The 16563-nt window shown below is 44.0% G+C and overlaps 1 protein-coding gene and 1 long non-coding RNA gene across 2 annotated transcripts in view; one reads left to right on the top strand and one right to left on the bottom strand.

The window, feature by feature from the left end:
• The window catches only part of IFT172 (intraflagellar transport 172), a 34711-nt gene that overhangs the window by 13924 nt on the left and 4224 nt on the right, over positions 1–16563 (bottom strand). The window contains exons 5-23 of the mRNA XM_061350285.1: positions 16411–16476; positions 15967–16046; positions 14432–14519; positions 13612–13826; positions 13393–13516; positions 12268–12363; positions 11514–11675; positions 9918–9971; positions 9303–9406; positions 8581–8666; positions 7981–8093; positions 5362–5529; positions 4901–5037; positions 3994–4101; positions 3416–3500; positions 2991–3083; positions 2592–2669; positions 1975–2223; positions 266–344 (exon numbers count right to left, since the gene is read on the bottom strand). Coding sequence (XP_061206269.1) covers positions 266–344; positions 1975–2223; positions 2592–2669; positions 2991–3083; positions 3416–3500; positions 3994–4101; positions 4901–5037; positions 5362–5529; positions 7981–8093; positions 8581–8666; positions 9303–9406; positions 9918–9971; positions 11514–11675; positions 12268–12363; positions 13393–13516; positions 13612–13826; positions 14432–14519; positions 15967–16046; positions 16411–16476 — 2185 coding nt within the window. The remainder of the gene's footprint in view (positions 1–265; positions 345–1974; positions 2224–2591; positions 2670–2990; positions 3084–3415; positions 3501–3993; positions 4102–4900; positions 5038–5361; positions 5530–7980; positions 8094–8580; positions 8667–9302; positions 9407–9917; positions 9972–11513; positions 11676–12267; positions 12364–13392; positions 13517–13611; positions 13827–14431; positions 14520–15966; positions 16047–16410; positions 16477–16563) is intronic.
• LOC133210676 (uncharacterized) lies at positions 3005–9910 on the top strand. The gene is made up of 3 exons (XR_009724976.1): positions 3005–3268; positions 7939–8119; positions 9689–9910. It is a non-coding gene; the product is annotated as an uncharacterized LOC133210676 (long non-coding RNA).

A 16563-nucleotide genomic window follows, 5' to 3' on the forward strand; every position in this document is an offset into this window, starting at 1 on the left:
AGCAATCTGGACCCTGGGGAGAACTGGAACAGATCCATGCTGGTGCTGTCAGCATGATCTAGGCCTTGGGAACAGGATGCTGTTCTGGGACTGTGTGTGCAGGCACAACTATGTAAAAATACATACACTGAGTAAGATGATATATGGAAACTTCAGAGAATCTAGGCACCTCTGGGCTCCAGGGCAATAGTTTATGTTGATCAGGCCAGAGTACCTAGGCTCCTGCTGGGGATGGATGGCAGAAGGGACATATTTAGCACAGTACCTTTCAGGAAAGCACTGCCCTTGCAATAGCACTCCAGAGCCCTCCGTGAGTTCCCAACCTTCTCGAGCAGGTCTCCAGCCTAATGACAAATACAAGCTGACAGTTTCCAGAGCCACTACCTCCCCTCACCATCATGCACCCCACCAGTCCCACGTACAGAGTTTGTCAGTCCTGCCATACAGACCTCTCCGTTAGCTATGCCTTTCCTACTAACCAAGAACATGATGGTAAAGGGAACTGTAGGAAAGACTGCATATGCTGAGAATACTGTCCTCTCTGATGATCGAAATACCCAAAGTGTTTTTCTGGGGCACCATCTTCTAACAAGATAAGAGTTTTTGAGACAAACTCCCTTCTCTGCACAGGGGCTGGTGCAGCAACAGCCTCTCTATGATGATGGCCCCTAGGAGCTCCACTATGCAGATGACTGTAGTGGAGATGTTGACATGAGTAGTGAAGGGGAAAGCTCAGTCTCTTGCAGCAGTTTTCACCCTGTAGGAAAGGGTGGTGGCCAACAGGGTGAGATGAAGCTCAAAGCTTGTAGAACTTAGAATATAATACAAGAAAGGCCATTCTGGCAGACCAAAGATTCATTCTCCTCAGTATTTGAATGGTGGTGAAAGCACATGTATAGAGAAAGATTGTAAGAGCAGAGCAAATGTACACCAGCCCTTCTTCAATTATATCTATCCATCTCTGACAATCTGCATTGTAGAAGCTTCCTGAGTTTGTGTCATAATGTCCTCACATCATCATATTTCATGGCTTTTGACAGATCCTACCTCCATATGGCAGCATTTTGTTCCACAGTTGTTCTTTCAGCTGAAGGCTTAAGAAAAGGTAACAAGTTTGGAAAAGCACAAAATTCTCTTGGGTCAAATGAAATGGTCAGAAAATTCCCAAGGTAAAATGAGACTGAAGAAATGTAGTTTAAGCAGGGCAGATAAAATAGGCCAGCAAAAAGAACTGTTTTGTTTGGGGTTTTTTCCCACAACACATAACTGAACTGGGTAACTCATAGACAACACTGTACAAAAAGTATAGATCAAACAGTAATTTAACAAGCTCACAAAAGTAAAATTTATCAAAAGCTCTTACACATAACCCCAAACTTGTTCAGGTACACTGTAGTCTGCAAACTGAGGAAACCATGAAAGTATGCTAGGGGAAGCACGACCCTATTTTTGCCTGTTCTTCGTTTTTCTTTCTTAAGCATCTGCAAGAGGCCTCTCTTAGCCAGGATACCAACCTGTATATTGGTCAGACTCAGCACTGCTTCCTTACATTAACAGGACTATGTGCTGTGTGAAAAACATCCTGTTTTAAATGTAACCTAATGTGACAGATTAAAAAATGGTTACCCATTTTTTGTGTTATTAGACACAGAGAATAATCGTTTATATTCTCTGTGATATTCAGGGTCAGACTGTCTGATAACCCTCTCTTCTTCTTCCTTAGTTTTTCCATTTAGACTATCCCATTTTCCCAAGGGCCTCCCTGACCATTACTGAACTCAGCTGATGTTGCCAATGAGTTGTGATCTTCCCAACTAGTTCTAGACCTCACCCATATATATATCTAATGGATGCAGTTAGGATTTCCTCCCAATTATCAACACAGAATTACCTCTGCTACTCTCACAGATGCAGAGGACAGGGTAAGAGCTTTGATAACACTAAGAAGAAAGCCCAGTGGGGTTGACCACTCACCTGTTCATACAGTTCCCCTCTGATCAGTGCCATGGAGACCCTATTGATGATATCCCCATTGGTCAGGAGCTCATCCCTGCTCATGGCCAGCCGTGCTGCTTTGGCTGGCAGCCCTGCCCGCAGGTATAAGCTGATGGCTGCCAGGTAGTCTCCCTGTCCCTCTTGGACCTCCCCAGCCTTCTCTTCTTGCTGGGTATCCAGCAGCCACTGGTAGTAATCCCGACGCAGCTTATCCAGCATCGGGTGTCCCTGTTGAGAAACACAGCATTGGTTGACGTGCGCAAGGCAAGATGTCTTGCTCGCCCTGCAGGCTCTTAACAGCTAGCTGATGGCACCAGACCTCATGCTGCCCAGTTAGTATAAACCACAATGACAATCCTGTGGTTTATTCACCTTTCTGCATCACCTTTCTTTTTCAAAGCCCCAGACACTCCTAAACCAATTTCAGTAGCTTTTCTTCCTCACTATTCACAGAGGTCCACACTTACATCAGTGCAACCTTCCCTTCTGCTTGGATCTCTCCAAGCAGAAGTGAGGCCCTGATAGGGCAGGTAGAGAGAACTCAGACCTCAAATGGACTCCCAACCAGAGGACTTAAGTTCAGCTATATTCCATACCTTGGCCTCAGCAACCACAATGCATTCATCCCACATGTGCAGCTCCTGGTACATGTCCATGGCCTCCTCTGTGGCATTCTGTGTCAGAGAGTAAAGTGTCAACTTGGAGGGTCTATTTAGCAGGCACATTGCCATTCAGCTCTTATAAAGGGCAGGGTCACGTGTGCAGAGAACACTTGAAAATAGGTACCATCTCCTTTACAAGCATATACATCCTCACTTACCCTTTTCAGGGCAATCCTGTACTTTGGAACAAGAGATACCTCCTTCTTTTTCAAGGAAAAAAAACTCTTCTCCCAGGAATAAACAATCTTTTCCTTTTCTCTTTGACACCAGAGCACAAATCTCCCTGCCCAGAAATAAATGATGCCTTTTCTGCTCCTTGTTTCTTTTACTCACTTGCTCCAGGAAGATCATCTCTGCCAGCTTGTAGTTCTTGTCTAGCATGGCCAAGCGGGCTCGCACCAGATAATGGTCTGTACCATCCCCACCCTGCAGACAACATCAATTAGCTTACTCAGTTTGCTGAGTGAAGGAATGGGCTCTGGAATGATACAAGGGAGGTGATTGCAGGTGGGGTCTGTGTCATTACAGAAACAAAAGAAGACAGTTGAGAATCACAGAAGTGACAAGACAGGAGCAGTATGGAATGAGTAGCCAGAAGAGGGACCTGGCAAGTACGGATGAAGAATTATGTAAACAGTTTCTACACAGCCAAGTACTGCTCTGTAGCAGGATACTGATGAGCATGGACAGAGAAGACAGTTGTGTATGCAAGGAAAAGGAAAGCAGCTGCCCCACACAGCAGAAAAAGTTTGACTTACATGCTCTTGAGCTGCCTGGTCAGCAATGATACTGGTTTCATGCAGAAACTGAGCCTTTGCCATGTTGCCCAGAGCTGCAAAGCACCTGGAAAGAGCAAAGCAGTTAGTCAATAAGTGGGTTTTGTTGCCCACTTTTGGTCCCAGAGAAGAAAATCAGAACCTGGGCAGCAGACCCAGCTCTGCAAGCTGGAGAGGTGGGGTAGCCCTACTTCAAGAGAAGGATTTTGCCAAGATGTGCCCCTAGCCCTGCTCCATGGGAGAAGCCACATAAATGATGAGGGCTCCTGCTTCACTTCCCCAGGCTTCAGAGATGCACTGAGCTTGTCCATGTCTGCCAGGTCCCTGAAGCCTCGCTATATACTGCTTTGGGTTGCCATGAGCAAAAATTTATGCTACAGAGTGATGTCTTCCTAAACTCAGTTCTAGCATTACTGTCTAGGATGAAAGGGCAAAGTCCTTGCTTGAAAGCAGAACACTTAATTCTCCAGTGCAGTGAATATTCCAGGACAATGGTTTCTCTGACAGATTCTGCAAAGAGAGTGTTTAAGCCTTAAAGATGTTATAGCTTCTTTTTGTACCTCTTTGCAATGTGCAGCTGCCTAGCTTCCAAAGCCAGTCTGCTCAGAGTCTTCCACATGGCCTCAGCCTCTGCAGACATTTCCAGTGTCTCCAAAAATGCTGTAGCCCTTGAGACAGAGAGATTTGCAGACTTTCAGTAACAGAAGAGCTCTCTGAAGAAAGTCCTAGGTTGAGACAGGAGCTTCCTAACAAGAGTTACACTGGAAACAAAGCAATTTGGGTGTGACCAGTTCTGAAAAGGATTGTTTAACACAGGGCCTGACATATCAGGGAAAAATCAGCCCATTCCTGCCTGGGCTACTTAGAGGTATATGCTCTGCTACAGGCAGTGTGGGGCAAGTCCAAAGTGTTGTGTCTGAAGCAAGTCCCTGGTGCAAAGAAGTCTCTCAAGTGGTAACAGTTCTATGAATATGTGAATTTCATTTGCTGGTCAAATTTAAAGCCCTATAACAATGTCAGCAGTGCCCAGGTGTCTACCATGACTGCTTCAAGCAGTTTTTACCCTGCACAACTCCTGAATGTTTCCATGCACCATCCCTGGAGGGACAGCAGTAAAAGCATCTGAGTACCACTTCACATCTGGCTGCTATGGAAGACACATTTATTCACTGCAGTTAAGTGAAAACTGCCTTCAGTGAATTTCTGTCAGTGTCACTGGGACCACAGCGGCCAGTTTCTTGTGCCACTGAGTTTGAAACCACAGAACTGTGAGGATGAAAAAGTGGAACTCCTGAAGGACTCTACTGCACATTATAACCAAACTTGGCACCAACATCATGCTCAGAGCCTGAATTTGAACTCTGTATGGAAAGCTGTGCTGCTGTAATTCATGGATTGCTGACTCTTAGATGTCTGTGATGTGAAGTAGGCTACCTGCCATCATCATGTGGTCTATTTAGCACTTACCTGTGATAATCCCCATCATCAATGGCAGTTCCAAACTCTATGAGGCCTTCGTCCAGGGTGTAGGACACAGTGTTCACCCCTTCAGATACTATCACTTCAGTCTTTCCATTATGCTGTTCCAAGTCTACAATATCCCCCTGGAAGAAGAGCCACCTATCAACATTCCCATGTCCTCCTAAAGTAGGCAGGTAGCAGGGGTGTGAGGACAGCACTACATCATCTCTGCTCATTCAGGTTCTGCTGAATGAGCTTACACTGAGCAGCTCTTTGCTATATTAACTATCCCCATCTTCTGCCAGAAGTGCTTGTCACAAAGTTGACAGATGAGCTCATATTTTGTCCAGAAGAAACAAGCAGTTCCCCTTGGTCTCCTTTCTGCAATACCACCCTGACTATTCCCACACACGTGAGCAAGAAGTAATAGAAACTGATGGAGGTAATCCAAGTCTCCAGAGTTTTACCTTCAGAGGAAACATGGTGACTCGCTCTGGAGCATCAATGTTATACCAAATGCAGAGGCTGTTTCTGTTCTGAGCCACCACCACATCACTGCCTGGGACCCACTGCACATAGGAGCAATAGTTCAAAATGGTAGTCTTGGTGCTGCTTTCAATGTCATAGAGATGCAACTAGAGAGGATGAAGAGGAGAAAAAGGCTCAGCTGGGCTCATATCTGGACTGCTAGCTCACATGAACATCATAGGAACATCTGAGCAAGCATCTCTAAACATATTACCCACTAGGTATCATAATTATTCCAACACAAGTAGCCCGAACTCCCACACTGTTATTTACATACATTACTATGCAAGACTTATGTCCTTTTTAAACCCTTGCAGTATTTTAAGCAGCATGCTCAGATCCTGCCTTCCTTACTGCTAGGCATGTACGTGTATAAACCAGAATATGCTTTGTGCTTCTTCAGTTCGCTCTCAGTTGCAGAGCTGGAACAGGAGAATGGTCTCTAAAGTCCTTCATGCAAACTAAGAGGGAGACCAAGAATGGTCTTCCTCAGCAGTTCTCGGATGAACTGTGCATCCTAGGTAGAGTACTATTGCAAGAACTGCTGCCAATAAGGTGAGAGGGTGTTTGTAGAATACACTGCCCTTAAACAAAACTGACAATTTGGAAGGTATAACTTGACACATGCCATAACAAGGATGTGTAATGTCTTGTAACTTAGAAGTCCTAGACTGTCTCTGCTCCTTGTCATAATGGTCCTCATCTAGCAAAGGTGAGAAAAAGAGGAAAGAATTGTGCTAGTCTTATGACTTACCAGTCAAAAAAGAACAAGAAAATCCATTCTAGTCTATACCAAACTGGCTGGAGAAACATGTACAGACATAGCTTAGGAGAATCATGGTACTGTCTGACTTAGGCTGGTGGCAGTATTCAGTGAAGAAGCTGTCTTTGTGGCCTCTTGAGAAGCCTAAAAAGGAGCCAGAAGAAGCAACAGCAATCTTGATGATGCCACCCTCTCTTGTTGAGACAGTAAACTAAAGGACCCAAAGATAAACTGAAAAAGGCTGCAGAAATAAATATAAGAAGAAATATTGCTGGGAAAGTTCTCTCTTCTCACATGATAGGAAAATACAGCTTTGTGGAAATGTACCTATCACTTACAAATAGAAACCTGTTTCAGCTGGAATCACAAAAGTAATTCTAGGAGTCCTTGTTCTGTGATGACCCAGAACCAAAACTACAGTACTTGTGCAAGAAAGAGACTACCTCCAGCATGCTTCTTCGTGGTAAAGAGTTCGTGAGGTGGCAGATACAGACACTGCAATCTTCCACTACAAAGTTGAGCCCTGTAGCTGCTAGCTGGTAAGCTTGACAGCAGTGAATCAGCCTGTGTGTGAGCGGTAGCAAGCAGACAGGCAATTAATTGGAGATCTGTATTCCGAAGCAAGAAGATATCTTTGCATCCCCTACAACCTAGGATGCAATCTTAGGGTTCGAGCTGCTAAAAATTACGAAGGACGAGCAGCTCACTGAAGAAGCCTGGGGTTCCTGTCTGAAATCTGAGGTGTGAATTCAGAGTTTCTTCTGAGCTGAGGCTGAGAAAGTTCTCAGGGATTTTAGCATATAGGCACGTATGATCATAATACTTCACCCATCCTTGGACTAAGGAAAGAGGTACAACCAAAGTGCAAATATTCTACTGCAGACTGACAGTTCCCAATGGAATCTGAACTCTGGAGCAATTAAAAACATCCTGTGATGAGCTCCAGTGCTGTAGCTGGGGGCTGCCACAGCATCTGGGACACCTGTGTAGAGATTCTGATGTGAATTACACCGTTGTCAAGAACACCGTTCTCTTCTCAGGATGCTCTTGAAACAAGAAGAGCAAACGAACTCAAGCACTCAAGGAGCCTTACATTCGTAACAGTGAAGACTTGATAGTGAACTGAGTGGAACTGTACTACATTTGATGAATGTATCTTGCCTGCTGCAGTGAGCTTCTTCATCTGTATCTGTACAATTAAACCTAACATTGCCAGGATGTGAGGTGAGTACCTACACATTGTAATCTGTAGTGTGAAAGAAACCACTACTGTGATTCTGGGCATAGTTTTGTCCTGGACATACTAATACTCCCTCAGACAACATTCAGTCATGGTCTGGGAATGAGCGCAAGCCAAGAACCATACCAAACAAGCTATCTGGTTGTGACTATGCTATTTTAAAGAATTAGAGAGTTCATCTTACAGACATAAGCCAAGCTGTTGCAGAGAACACCTTTTTTATATGCACATGTTCAAGTGCAACATCCTGAGGTTAGCCCACTTGTCTCCATCTCACAGCAGAAGAGCCTATGATTTTCATTTTCAAGTGTGATGAGATGAAGCAAGTTGTCTAGTAACCAACTTCAGGATTAGCTGTGATTCAAGACAAACATGAAATGCTGCCAGTACATGTAATCTGAATATGGTCTATCTTTCTCAAAGAAGTGGTCAAAAAATCATGAGTACTTCAAATGTGTTTTTCACCTCCATCCCTCCATTCAGGCATGTCTACCTGTCTTTACCTCTCCCCAGGCATGCCATATTGCCACACTTTCCCAGCTGCGCCTGCCTCACCCTCATCTTCTTGTCCCTGAAGAGCAGTTTGTGGCCTGTTTCATTCAGCTCCAGCCAGTCAATCTTGCTGTCATGGCTGATGGTGCCAGTGTTGTAGCCACCAACAAGGTCCACTTGGGAAGGAAAGACAGGAAACAGTGTAAGTACCTAATGTGTCTCGAAGTGCTGAATATTCAATGCTGTCTTGTGTGGATCAAATGCCTGGGGCCTAATTAGGGCAAGACCCCCTACAAACTGCAGTGATCTTGTTGCCTTTATCAACAGCAGTAATTCCTTCCACCCTTCTGTTAGCATGCACGGATCACAGGCAATGCAGGCAGCAATATCATCATCATACTGAACTGCACAGAATCTCAGGTCCAGGACACACACAGCCACCCCACAGCTGTGTCCACATCAGGCAGCCAACCTGCCAAAAGTAAGACAGGCTGGTCTTTAGTTGTCTGCAGGCAGGCAGAGGTAATGCAAAGGGGGCCTCCAGAAATCTGCTGCTTGGTAGTGGGAATACAATGAAGACCTGCAGGGATATGCTGCTTGGCACAGAAAAGGCAAAGGAATCAAGAAGGCTGACAAATACTGGGGAGGGAGGTTTATATTCACCTGTTGCTATAGTCTTGATGTCTATCAGGTAAGCCAGTCGCTTGTTCTCCTCCACGCCTCTCTGCTGTCTCTCATTGATACGGACACTATTATTTGAAGGCAATGATGACTATTACCTTTATTACTCTTTAAATTCACAGGACTGAATAACATAGCCCCTACCAGATTTACCTGCAGTTTCCCCAAGCACATGGGGCCTCCTGCAGCTCTCTGACCTCTGACTCTTGCACAATACCTACAGCTTCCTCAAGTGAGAACAAAACTTTCTGATTCATGGCTCCATTCTGGAAGCTGCCCCTCTGGAAGCAGGGTCCCCAGTAGCAAATTAGTTATGCTACTTCCACCTCTGACCAATACATGATCCTTTCTTCTCTTGAATCAGAAAATGGAGTATGGTATTTCAGAGGGACAGAAGAGGTCCTGATGGCAACTTGATTCCTGATAATGCTGTACGCGGACCAGCTTGATGCAGAGATGCTTCTATATGCACAAGAGGTCCCTTTTCAGCAATAGCCAAGTCAGGCTTCAATAAGCATGTATCAGAGGAAAATGGACTCTTGTCCTTCTAAAACTTTACAACCATTAAGTGTAACTGAGCAATTAAACCCCACCCCAGTGTCTGGGGACTGTGTTTTACAGAATCGGACACTTCCAAGTGTATATATCTGAGGTCAGCCTCACAAAATGCTTGAACTGGCCACACAGGCAGATGTACCACTTACCTGATAAGATGAGGGCTCATGAATTCTGTGCGGACAGACCCCAGGATGTCGTTGCTTCCGTATTCCACCAGTGTCAGTTCGCCACTGTTAAAGATCATGCAGACCTGAAGGTGAGAAGGGAATACACATTTACAGAATATCCATGTAAGCACATATACCTACCACTGAGGTGTGCAGAAAAGAACTCTGCTGCACACAAGTCTAAACTCAAACCCCCTGAGATGAGTAAGGAATTGGCCCTGGCTTCTTCCTGTGACTGACAGCTTTTCCTCAGGGTTAGGGACTTTAGTTCAGGGCCTATCGGTCCCACAGGAGCTAAGCTATGATCCTGTTACCTCTAACGTCCTCTCTGGCTATTGCTCTTTTATTGCTCCTCTCTCCTGTAGGGTTATGATTTATATAACTTGACAGTCCACACACTGAGCTTGTTCTGTACCTGGCATGTGGAAAAGGCAAGTATGGGGAGGAAGCAGGTGAGGATCTGCATGGAGAGGGTAAGTCCAGGAAAGTGCTGAGAAACAGGGTATTCCAGAAGTGTAGATGACACTTTCTCTGCTGCTGCACACACAGCTTTACTCACCATTCATGAGTAATACCTTGTCCCATCCAACTTACACTCTCAGTGCCAAAGGAGAACTTCTCATTGCCTCCAGATCCTTGCCAGGCTACCTACAAAGCAAGGGCATGGAGAAAGCAAATGCCAGGCTGACAGCTCATGCAGGGTTGCAGGCATTGTGGTCCACTGTCCTGCACTCAACTCCCACAGGAGATAGCAAGAATTATACTGCAGAAGGACTCATGTTCCAGCACTTTAGCTGTCAACACTTGTTCAGTCATTCACAGCTTATAAATTCCTCACTTCCCTCTCCTTTTTTTAACCTCTGCTTCAGACTCCTGTTCTCTTTATGTAGTATCTTATTGCCTTCTGGACAAGAGACCTTTACGTGACCAATGTACTCCCTCTAGCCTATCCTTTCACAGGCACTTCTCCACCTTCCTCAGACAAACTTTATTATGAAAAGCACCCCCAACAGCCCCTTTCCCTCAGTTAATCTCCACAGAATCAGTTATACCATTTGTGGGGGCAGAATCTGCCCACCTCATGTAGCTGAAACCATTCTTTTTTGGCATCATGTTAGCAATGACTGATCAGCATACTGCCAGTGGGGCACTAACTGATTTGAGAAGAGCACTGGATAATACAACATTTACTGTGATGACAACAGGCAAGTGGTCAGAGAGGCACAAAACTGAAAGCCAAGGCTGCAACTGTTGTCTTCCCTCCTTGAGCAAGAGCTCTAAGTCACTGCTTCAACAAACTCCAGTGAGACAGAAAGATGGTAAATGGACTCCTCAACCTTATTCTTTATCAGAAGTGAACGTATCTGTGCAACTGAATGAAAAAACTCCTCTGTGAAGTATGATGTAGAGAAACCTGGGAGATTTAGTCTGGCCAGATTTTCAGATGGATTACCAAGTATCGGTGTCCTCCAACTCAAATCTGTAGTCAGGAGCTCCTGCTCCTAGCTATGCTGATTAGCACACCATTAGACTGATTAAAAGTATGTAATGCCTGTGTGAACAGAGCAAATACATTCTGAAGCCTATATAATACTTTTATCAGGTACTAACTAACTGTCCATTTTCTCCAGGCTTGGCACATAGGCTCAGCACTCAGTGCATTGTGAGACTCAGGGTATGGAAAGTTTTGTATGAATTGTTTGGTACCAGAAATGATATTGGCATAAGCTGTGGTACTGAAGTCATGGATGCTTTTTGGTTGGTTTGGTTTTAGGTTTGTTTGTTTGTTTCCAGGTTTTTTTTGGCTTCTTCAGCCTGGAGAAGGGAAGGCTTAAGAGATCTCTAAGGTGATGCCAGGCTTTTCTTTTGGCAGATGCACAATGAAAGGGTGAGAAACAGTCATAAATTAAAATAACAATTACAACAAGACTTAGCAAAAAAGCTTTCCTCATGAGGATATAAAAGCGTTGGAACTGGGGACAGAGAGACTGCGGAATCTGAGCAATGACATTCAAATTTAATATTGACTTTCCTTTGGGTAGCAAGCTTGATAAGAGACCTCCCAAGGTCCCTTCTATATTATTCTATGATTCTTTGAAAATAGATGTATTGTTCCAAGCAGACAACATATCCTTTGAGTTACAAAGTTAAGCATTTGACACTCAAGAAATGCCACAGATTTTCCAGTACCTCACTGAGCTTGTTGGAGCTGATGTCACCCAGCAGTAATGTGTCTGAGGTACGGGCCACCAGATATCTGTCTTTCCCTAAGATCTTCACCTCATCAATCTCATAGCCATACTGGGATTTCAACACAACTCGAGTTCCTGTTGAAAGGTTCTTCACAATGACCTAGAGAAAGACAGAAAAAGCCATGCACAGAGGAAGAACACAGACTTCTTGCCCCATGGAAGATTATGCAATAGATGGTACTTGGGTATTTAGAAGTCTCTTCACATCATTTCACTCTGTTTTTTAAAGAAACTTTACCATTCCTTTTTATGGGATGACAGCTGTAGTAGAAGTGTGGGGTTCTCACTTCTGCCCTTTAGAAGTTTCTAGCCCAGCTGAAGGACTACTCAGGCCCCTGAGGAGGAGCCACCATCCAAGAGTCCTGCTCTTTCCTCTCATCACAGAGTGCCTAGACTGCTAGCTCATCCTTACTACTTGATTTTGAATGAAGTTGGCTGAAATTAAACAACTTAAGGAACCTGCATTTGGCATGGAGGTATCCCACACAAATTCACAAGCCAGGAAATAAACTCCATTGTCTTTGTTTCTAGCCAATTTCCACCCAGCCTTGACCCTGTCCCTGGAATATACCCTACGCCTTTTCCAACAAGTTGATATGAACAAACCGTGGCTGCAGAACTCCAAACATGTCTAGTTTTAACAAGCATCCCATTTTCATCAAGGGACATGACCCCACTGGATGTTCTCTTACCTGGCTTGGTCCCACATACGTCATTTCAAATTTATTTTTGTAAATGCCTCTGCGAAGGCAGAAGTCAAACTGTTCAACTCCTCCACACAGAGTGCCCTGGGGACACAAACACATTGTACACAGTCAGTGAATTCTGCTAAGGACAGATATTCCAGACCCTACTTACATGAAGAGAATCAAAGGTGAGACAGAAATCCATAGGCCCTGGCTGCTCTGGGGAACACGGCTCAAGCCACCTGATGCCTAAGGACCAGTTCTGTCTTTACTTTCTTGAAAGAACAGCAAGATTGAGAAATACTCAGAGAAACTAAGCTTACCAAATACCAGCATGTACATGGCAGAAGGAGAGGAAGGGTTAAAAATCACCTTTATCCTCATCTTCCCCATTATCTTTCTGTTTACCACTTCTCACAGTCCCAGCTTTCCAATCTCTCCTCCCTTTCAGCAAAATCATTCCACCTTTTTAACATCACCATTCTTTTCACCAATCTCCTATCCATTGGCTCCTTCCCCTTGTCTGCAAGTATTTGTTCACATGCTCAATTAATTATGTATGAAAATATGTCAAGGATTTTTGATTGTTGAACATAAAAAGATGCAAAACTTATTAAAGAAAAGTTGTAAGTAGCAGCCTTCCAAAATCATTTAAGTGCTTTAAAGAGCTATTCAACTTAATACAGAAAATTTGCAGAAAGATTAATGTAAATAATTAATTAGCTTTAAATAATTAATTAGCTTTATAGAGAAAGATAGATCAAGACCCAGTGGCTGAAAATAGAAGAAGACAACTCTCAACTGAAATATAGCACATAAACATGAACATAAGAGAGAAGCTATGCTGGCCTTATAATGCTTCTGTGAAAAAGGAGGACTGCTGCTGCCAATGAGCCATTGCACAATCATCCATGCCATTATATTTTACAGCTTCATACACTGCACACTGTACATCTGACTGCAGCAGTGTCCCTTGCACAAGGTCTCAGCCTTGCATCTCACACCTATGTGATGGCATGACCACTCTCATAAGCCCTCCCTGTATCACATCACTTTGACTGATGTGAGACACATGAGACTGTCTCTGGTGTGTGACTCAGGGGCTCAGGGTTGCTGACTGATGATACAAACCACACAGATGCGTGAACCATCCCTCTTCCATGCTAAAGCTGTGACGGTGTAGAGGTGAGCTATTTCTTTGGGTTTGCCTTCCTCCCAGGCACTGCGGCGTGGACTCCAGTTCAAAACCCTTAACCTGTGAGAACAGATGAGAAAGCAGAGACAGGAAGTACTGTGTATGTCTGAAGACGAGAGCACTATAAAGGGGAGACTTTGCCATCAGCACCATACCTATCATAGCTGCCAATGACAACAGATTGGCCACCAGGACTGGCAGCTGCTGTGGTGAATTCCTTCTCTGATGAGTCCCGGGTATAGTCAAAGGTTTGAATCACGTTGCCTTCCTTCCCATAAGCTACAATCTTCTTATCACAGCCTGCAGCCACAATGCTACTGGAAGCCCAGGCGAGGGCATAAGGAGGACAGGGATGCATCACCAACTTACCCTACAATAGGAAAGAAAGAACATCCTGAAAACATGAATGGCTCTAGCCCTGAAACAGCCTCTGTGTTCAGCTATCATGAGACCAGTATGAGGCCCTTCTCTAAAGTTGCTTTGCCTGACCCAATCTAGGAAGGTATACAGAAACCAGAACTGAGAGGTGTATCAACTACTCCATTCATTTAACCGGGAGAGAAGATTCCTAATACCAGTAAGAAGACCAGTACCATTAACTAGACTGGGATGGGCTCTTAACATAGTAGAGTGTATATGTGGTTTCAGCATATCATGGTAGAGAGCAGACATGCTCAAACTGCTTCAGCTGGAAAGAAAATATCTGAATGAGAATAGCATTCCCTTCACCACAGCTCAAAGCATAAAGGCTATTCTCATAAATTCCTCTCTTACCATCACACTCATCTTTGTTAAGTATCTAGTTACTGGTCTGTCTTCATCAATGCTCCGTAACACCTGTGCTAGCAAGCACAGACTGTAGCTCCTCCCCAGGTCTGCCCTCTCTCCACAGCCAGATTCCTCTACAGAGCTCTTGAGCTGGTGACTAGGCTGCACAAACAGGAATTTGGCTCACTGAAAAAGGAGTTTTGATACCTGTGATTCACCTGAACCCTCATCATCAAAGAAGAAGCGTACTATGGTTCCATCTGCATGGCCAGACAGGATTCCTTTCCCCGACACACTGCAAAGAAACATAGACAAGATGATGCAATTATGCAGCAACACTTGCACCTTAACGTTCATATTCCTGTCCAGAGGAGCAAGCCCCAGGGTGATCACTGATGTTTTTCATCAAAGGAGCCTTCACCAAAACAAGCTGCATGATTAGCACAAGAATATCCAGTACCTGTATCAGTGTCTGTAAAAAAAAAACCCCACAAAAGTATGGAGAATGGAAAGGAGAGTGACCAGTTAAGTATCTTCATCACGTAAAATCACAATAAACAACTTTCTGTATTACTAAAATGCACAGAAGAAGCTAAGTATCCCTAAGTGGAATAATGACTATGCACGCAACTTCTGATAGCAAGGTGTATCAAACAACCCTTGCATTGGAACTGCTACAGAAGTGAGGCTAGATACTGTGATGCCAGGAATCCCCCAAAGCAACACAGTTTAGAGGAAAAAACATCTGGACAAACACTCCAGGCCTAGGTCCATTATTTGTAGCATTAATGTCTCATGTACTTCTTGGCAGAAGCAGAGAGAAGAGAACAAGGAAGAAGAAACAGGACAACGCAATGTGTCCAGAAAGAACACTTCTTAATGATGATTCAAGTACAGACTACAAATTTTATGAACACTGTAACAATCCAGGAATCACACACGTGTCTTCTGTTGACTGCAATCCCAGATTTGTTATTGATACATACCAGTAACAGCATCAGTTGTGTTTAGAAATAAAAGGGGGAGTTGCGACTGGGGGAGAATGAGAGGAGGGCAGACAGGGAAGAGAGGTAGGGAAAGACAGGGGCATGAAAAGAGAGGAGGACAGAGAGGAAATAGGAACCTTCTGGAACAGAGGCAAAGACGGATTTTGAAGGGATTTCTCCGCAGCAGGAAGTCAAAAGTCCTGGACTAGCTTTAGGTTTTTTAAATTTGTTTAGCACTCAAAACCCCGAATGACACTATTTAATGAAAATCCCACTGCTAGGACCATCACATACCTTTTTTTTAGGTAGATGATACTAAAGTACCTAAAATTAAATCTTAATTAAAACAATTTAAAACTGCACTTTATCGTTATTTTCCTAATTACAGCCCTGTCACAGTTTCAGCTGGCAGAGTATTTTTACTTTTCTTTAGCCCTTAAACTTGACTAATGTTAGTAGTTAGCCAGATGAAACTGACAGATTTAATCTTTATAAAGTACTGGGTTAGATAAATCAATGTATGTAAGTAATCTCATGGGGACTTGTGTCCTGAAATGTGTTTGAGGGATAACCAAACTGCATGGGTCAGTATCAGGTTTTAAGAAGGATTTCCTTTTGGAAAGCACATTATTTTATTATCTTGATGAGCAGAAAGACACTATGGCAACCACCCATACTGCCACCAGTTACGCCAGGGCCAATAGTGGGTAGGAGACTGAGCCAAAGCAGTGTAGGCTAAAGCAATGCTATACTCACTTGGACGTTAGCGAGACCACATAGGAATCTGTCCCATAAATGGTGGAAGACTTGTTGTTCTTTGTATTTGCTAAACGAACCTAAGAAAGAGAATCTGATCAATGTTGCTTCTGTCTGCAAAATGCCCAGTGTAACATCCCCATAGATTTCCCAGTCCATGACAGGCACCAGCAATCACAGGAAGCTCATTGCATTCTGGTAGTTTGAAGAAGAAATGGAAAAGTTGGGAGTACATTTCCACATTTCTAGAAAGGCTTGGGAAAAGAACCAAATGACCAGCAGAGCCTTCAAGGACTAACTGGAAACCAGAACAAAAAAAGGCACTCATTTAATTCCATGCCCAGTGCCACATAGTAATGGCTCTTACACTACAGCCCGGGTGCTTGCAAGCCCTGGCAGCTCCTTCATAGAAAAGAAAATCAGTCAAATAACAAGTTTCTCTACCTTTCCTTCAGCAAGACCAAAGACAATGATATTCTCCGCTGGCCACGATAAGCAGGTCACAGCACTCTGCCAAGGAGGAGGTAAAAAGAGAGATAAGAGCTCCACTCTACTTAGTTTCTTGCCCCATTGCTACATAAGACAGCTCAGGAACAG

This window comes from Neopsephotus bourkii, unplaced genomic scaffold (genome assembly GCF_033783945.1).
Source record: "Neopsephotus bourkii isolate Nb327-2 ecotype Australia unplaced genomic scaffold, CSIRO-AGI_Nbou_v1 NB_481, whole genome shotgun sequence".
Lineage (NCBI taxonomy): Eukaryota > Metazoa > Chordata > Aves > Psittaciformes > Psittacidae > Neopsephotus > Neopsephotus bourkii.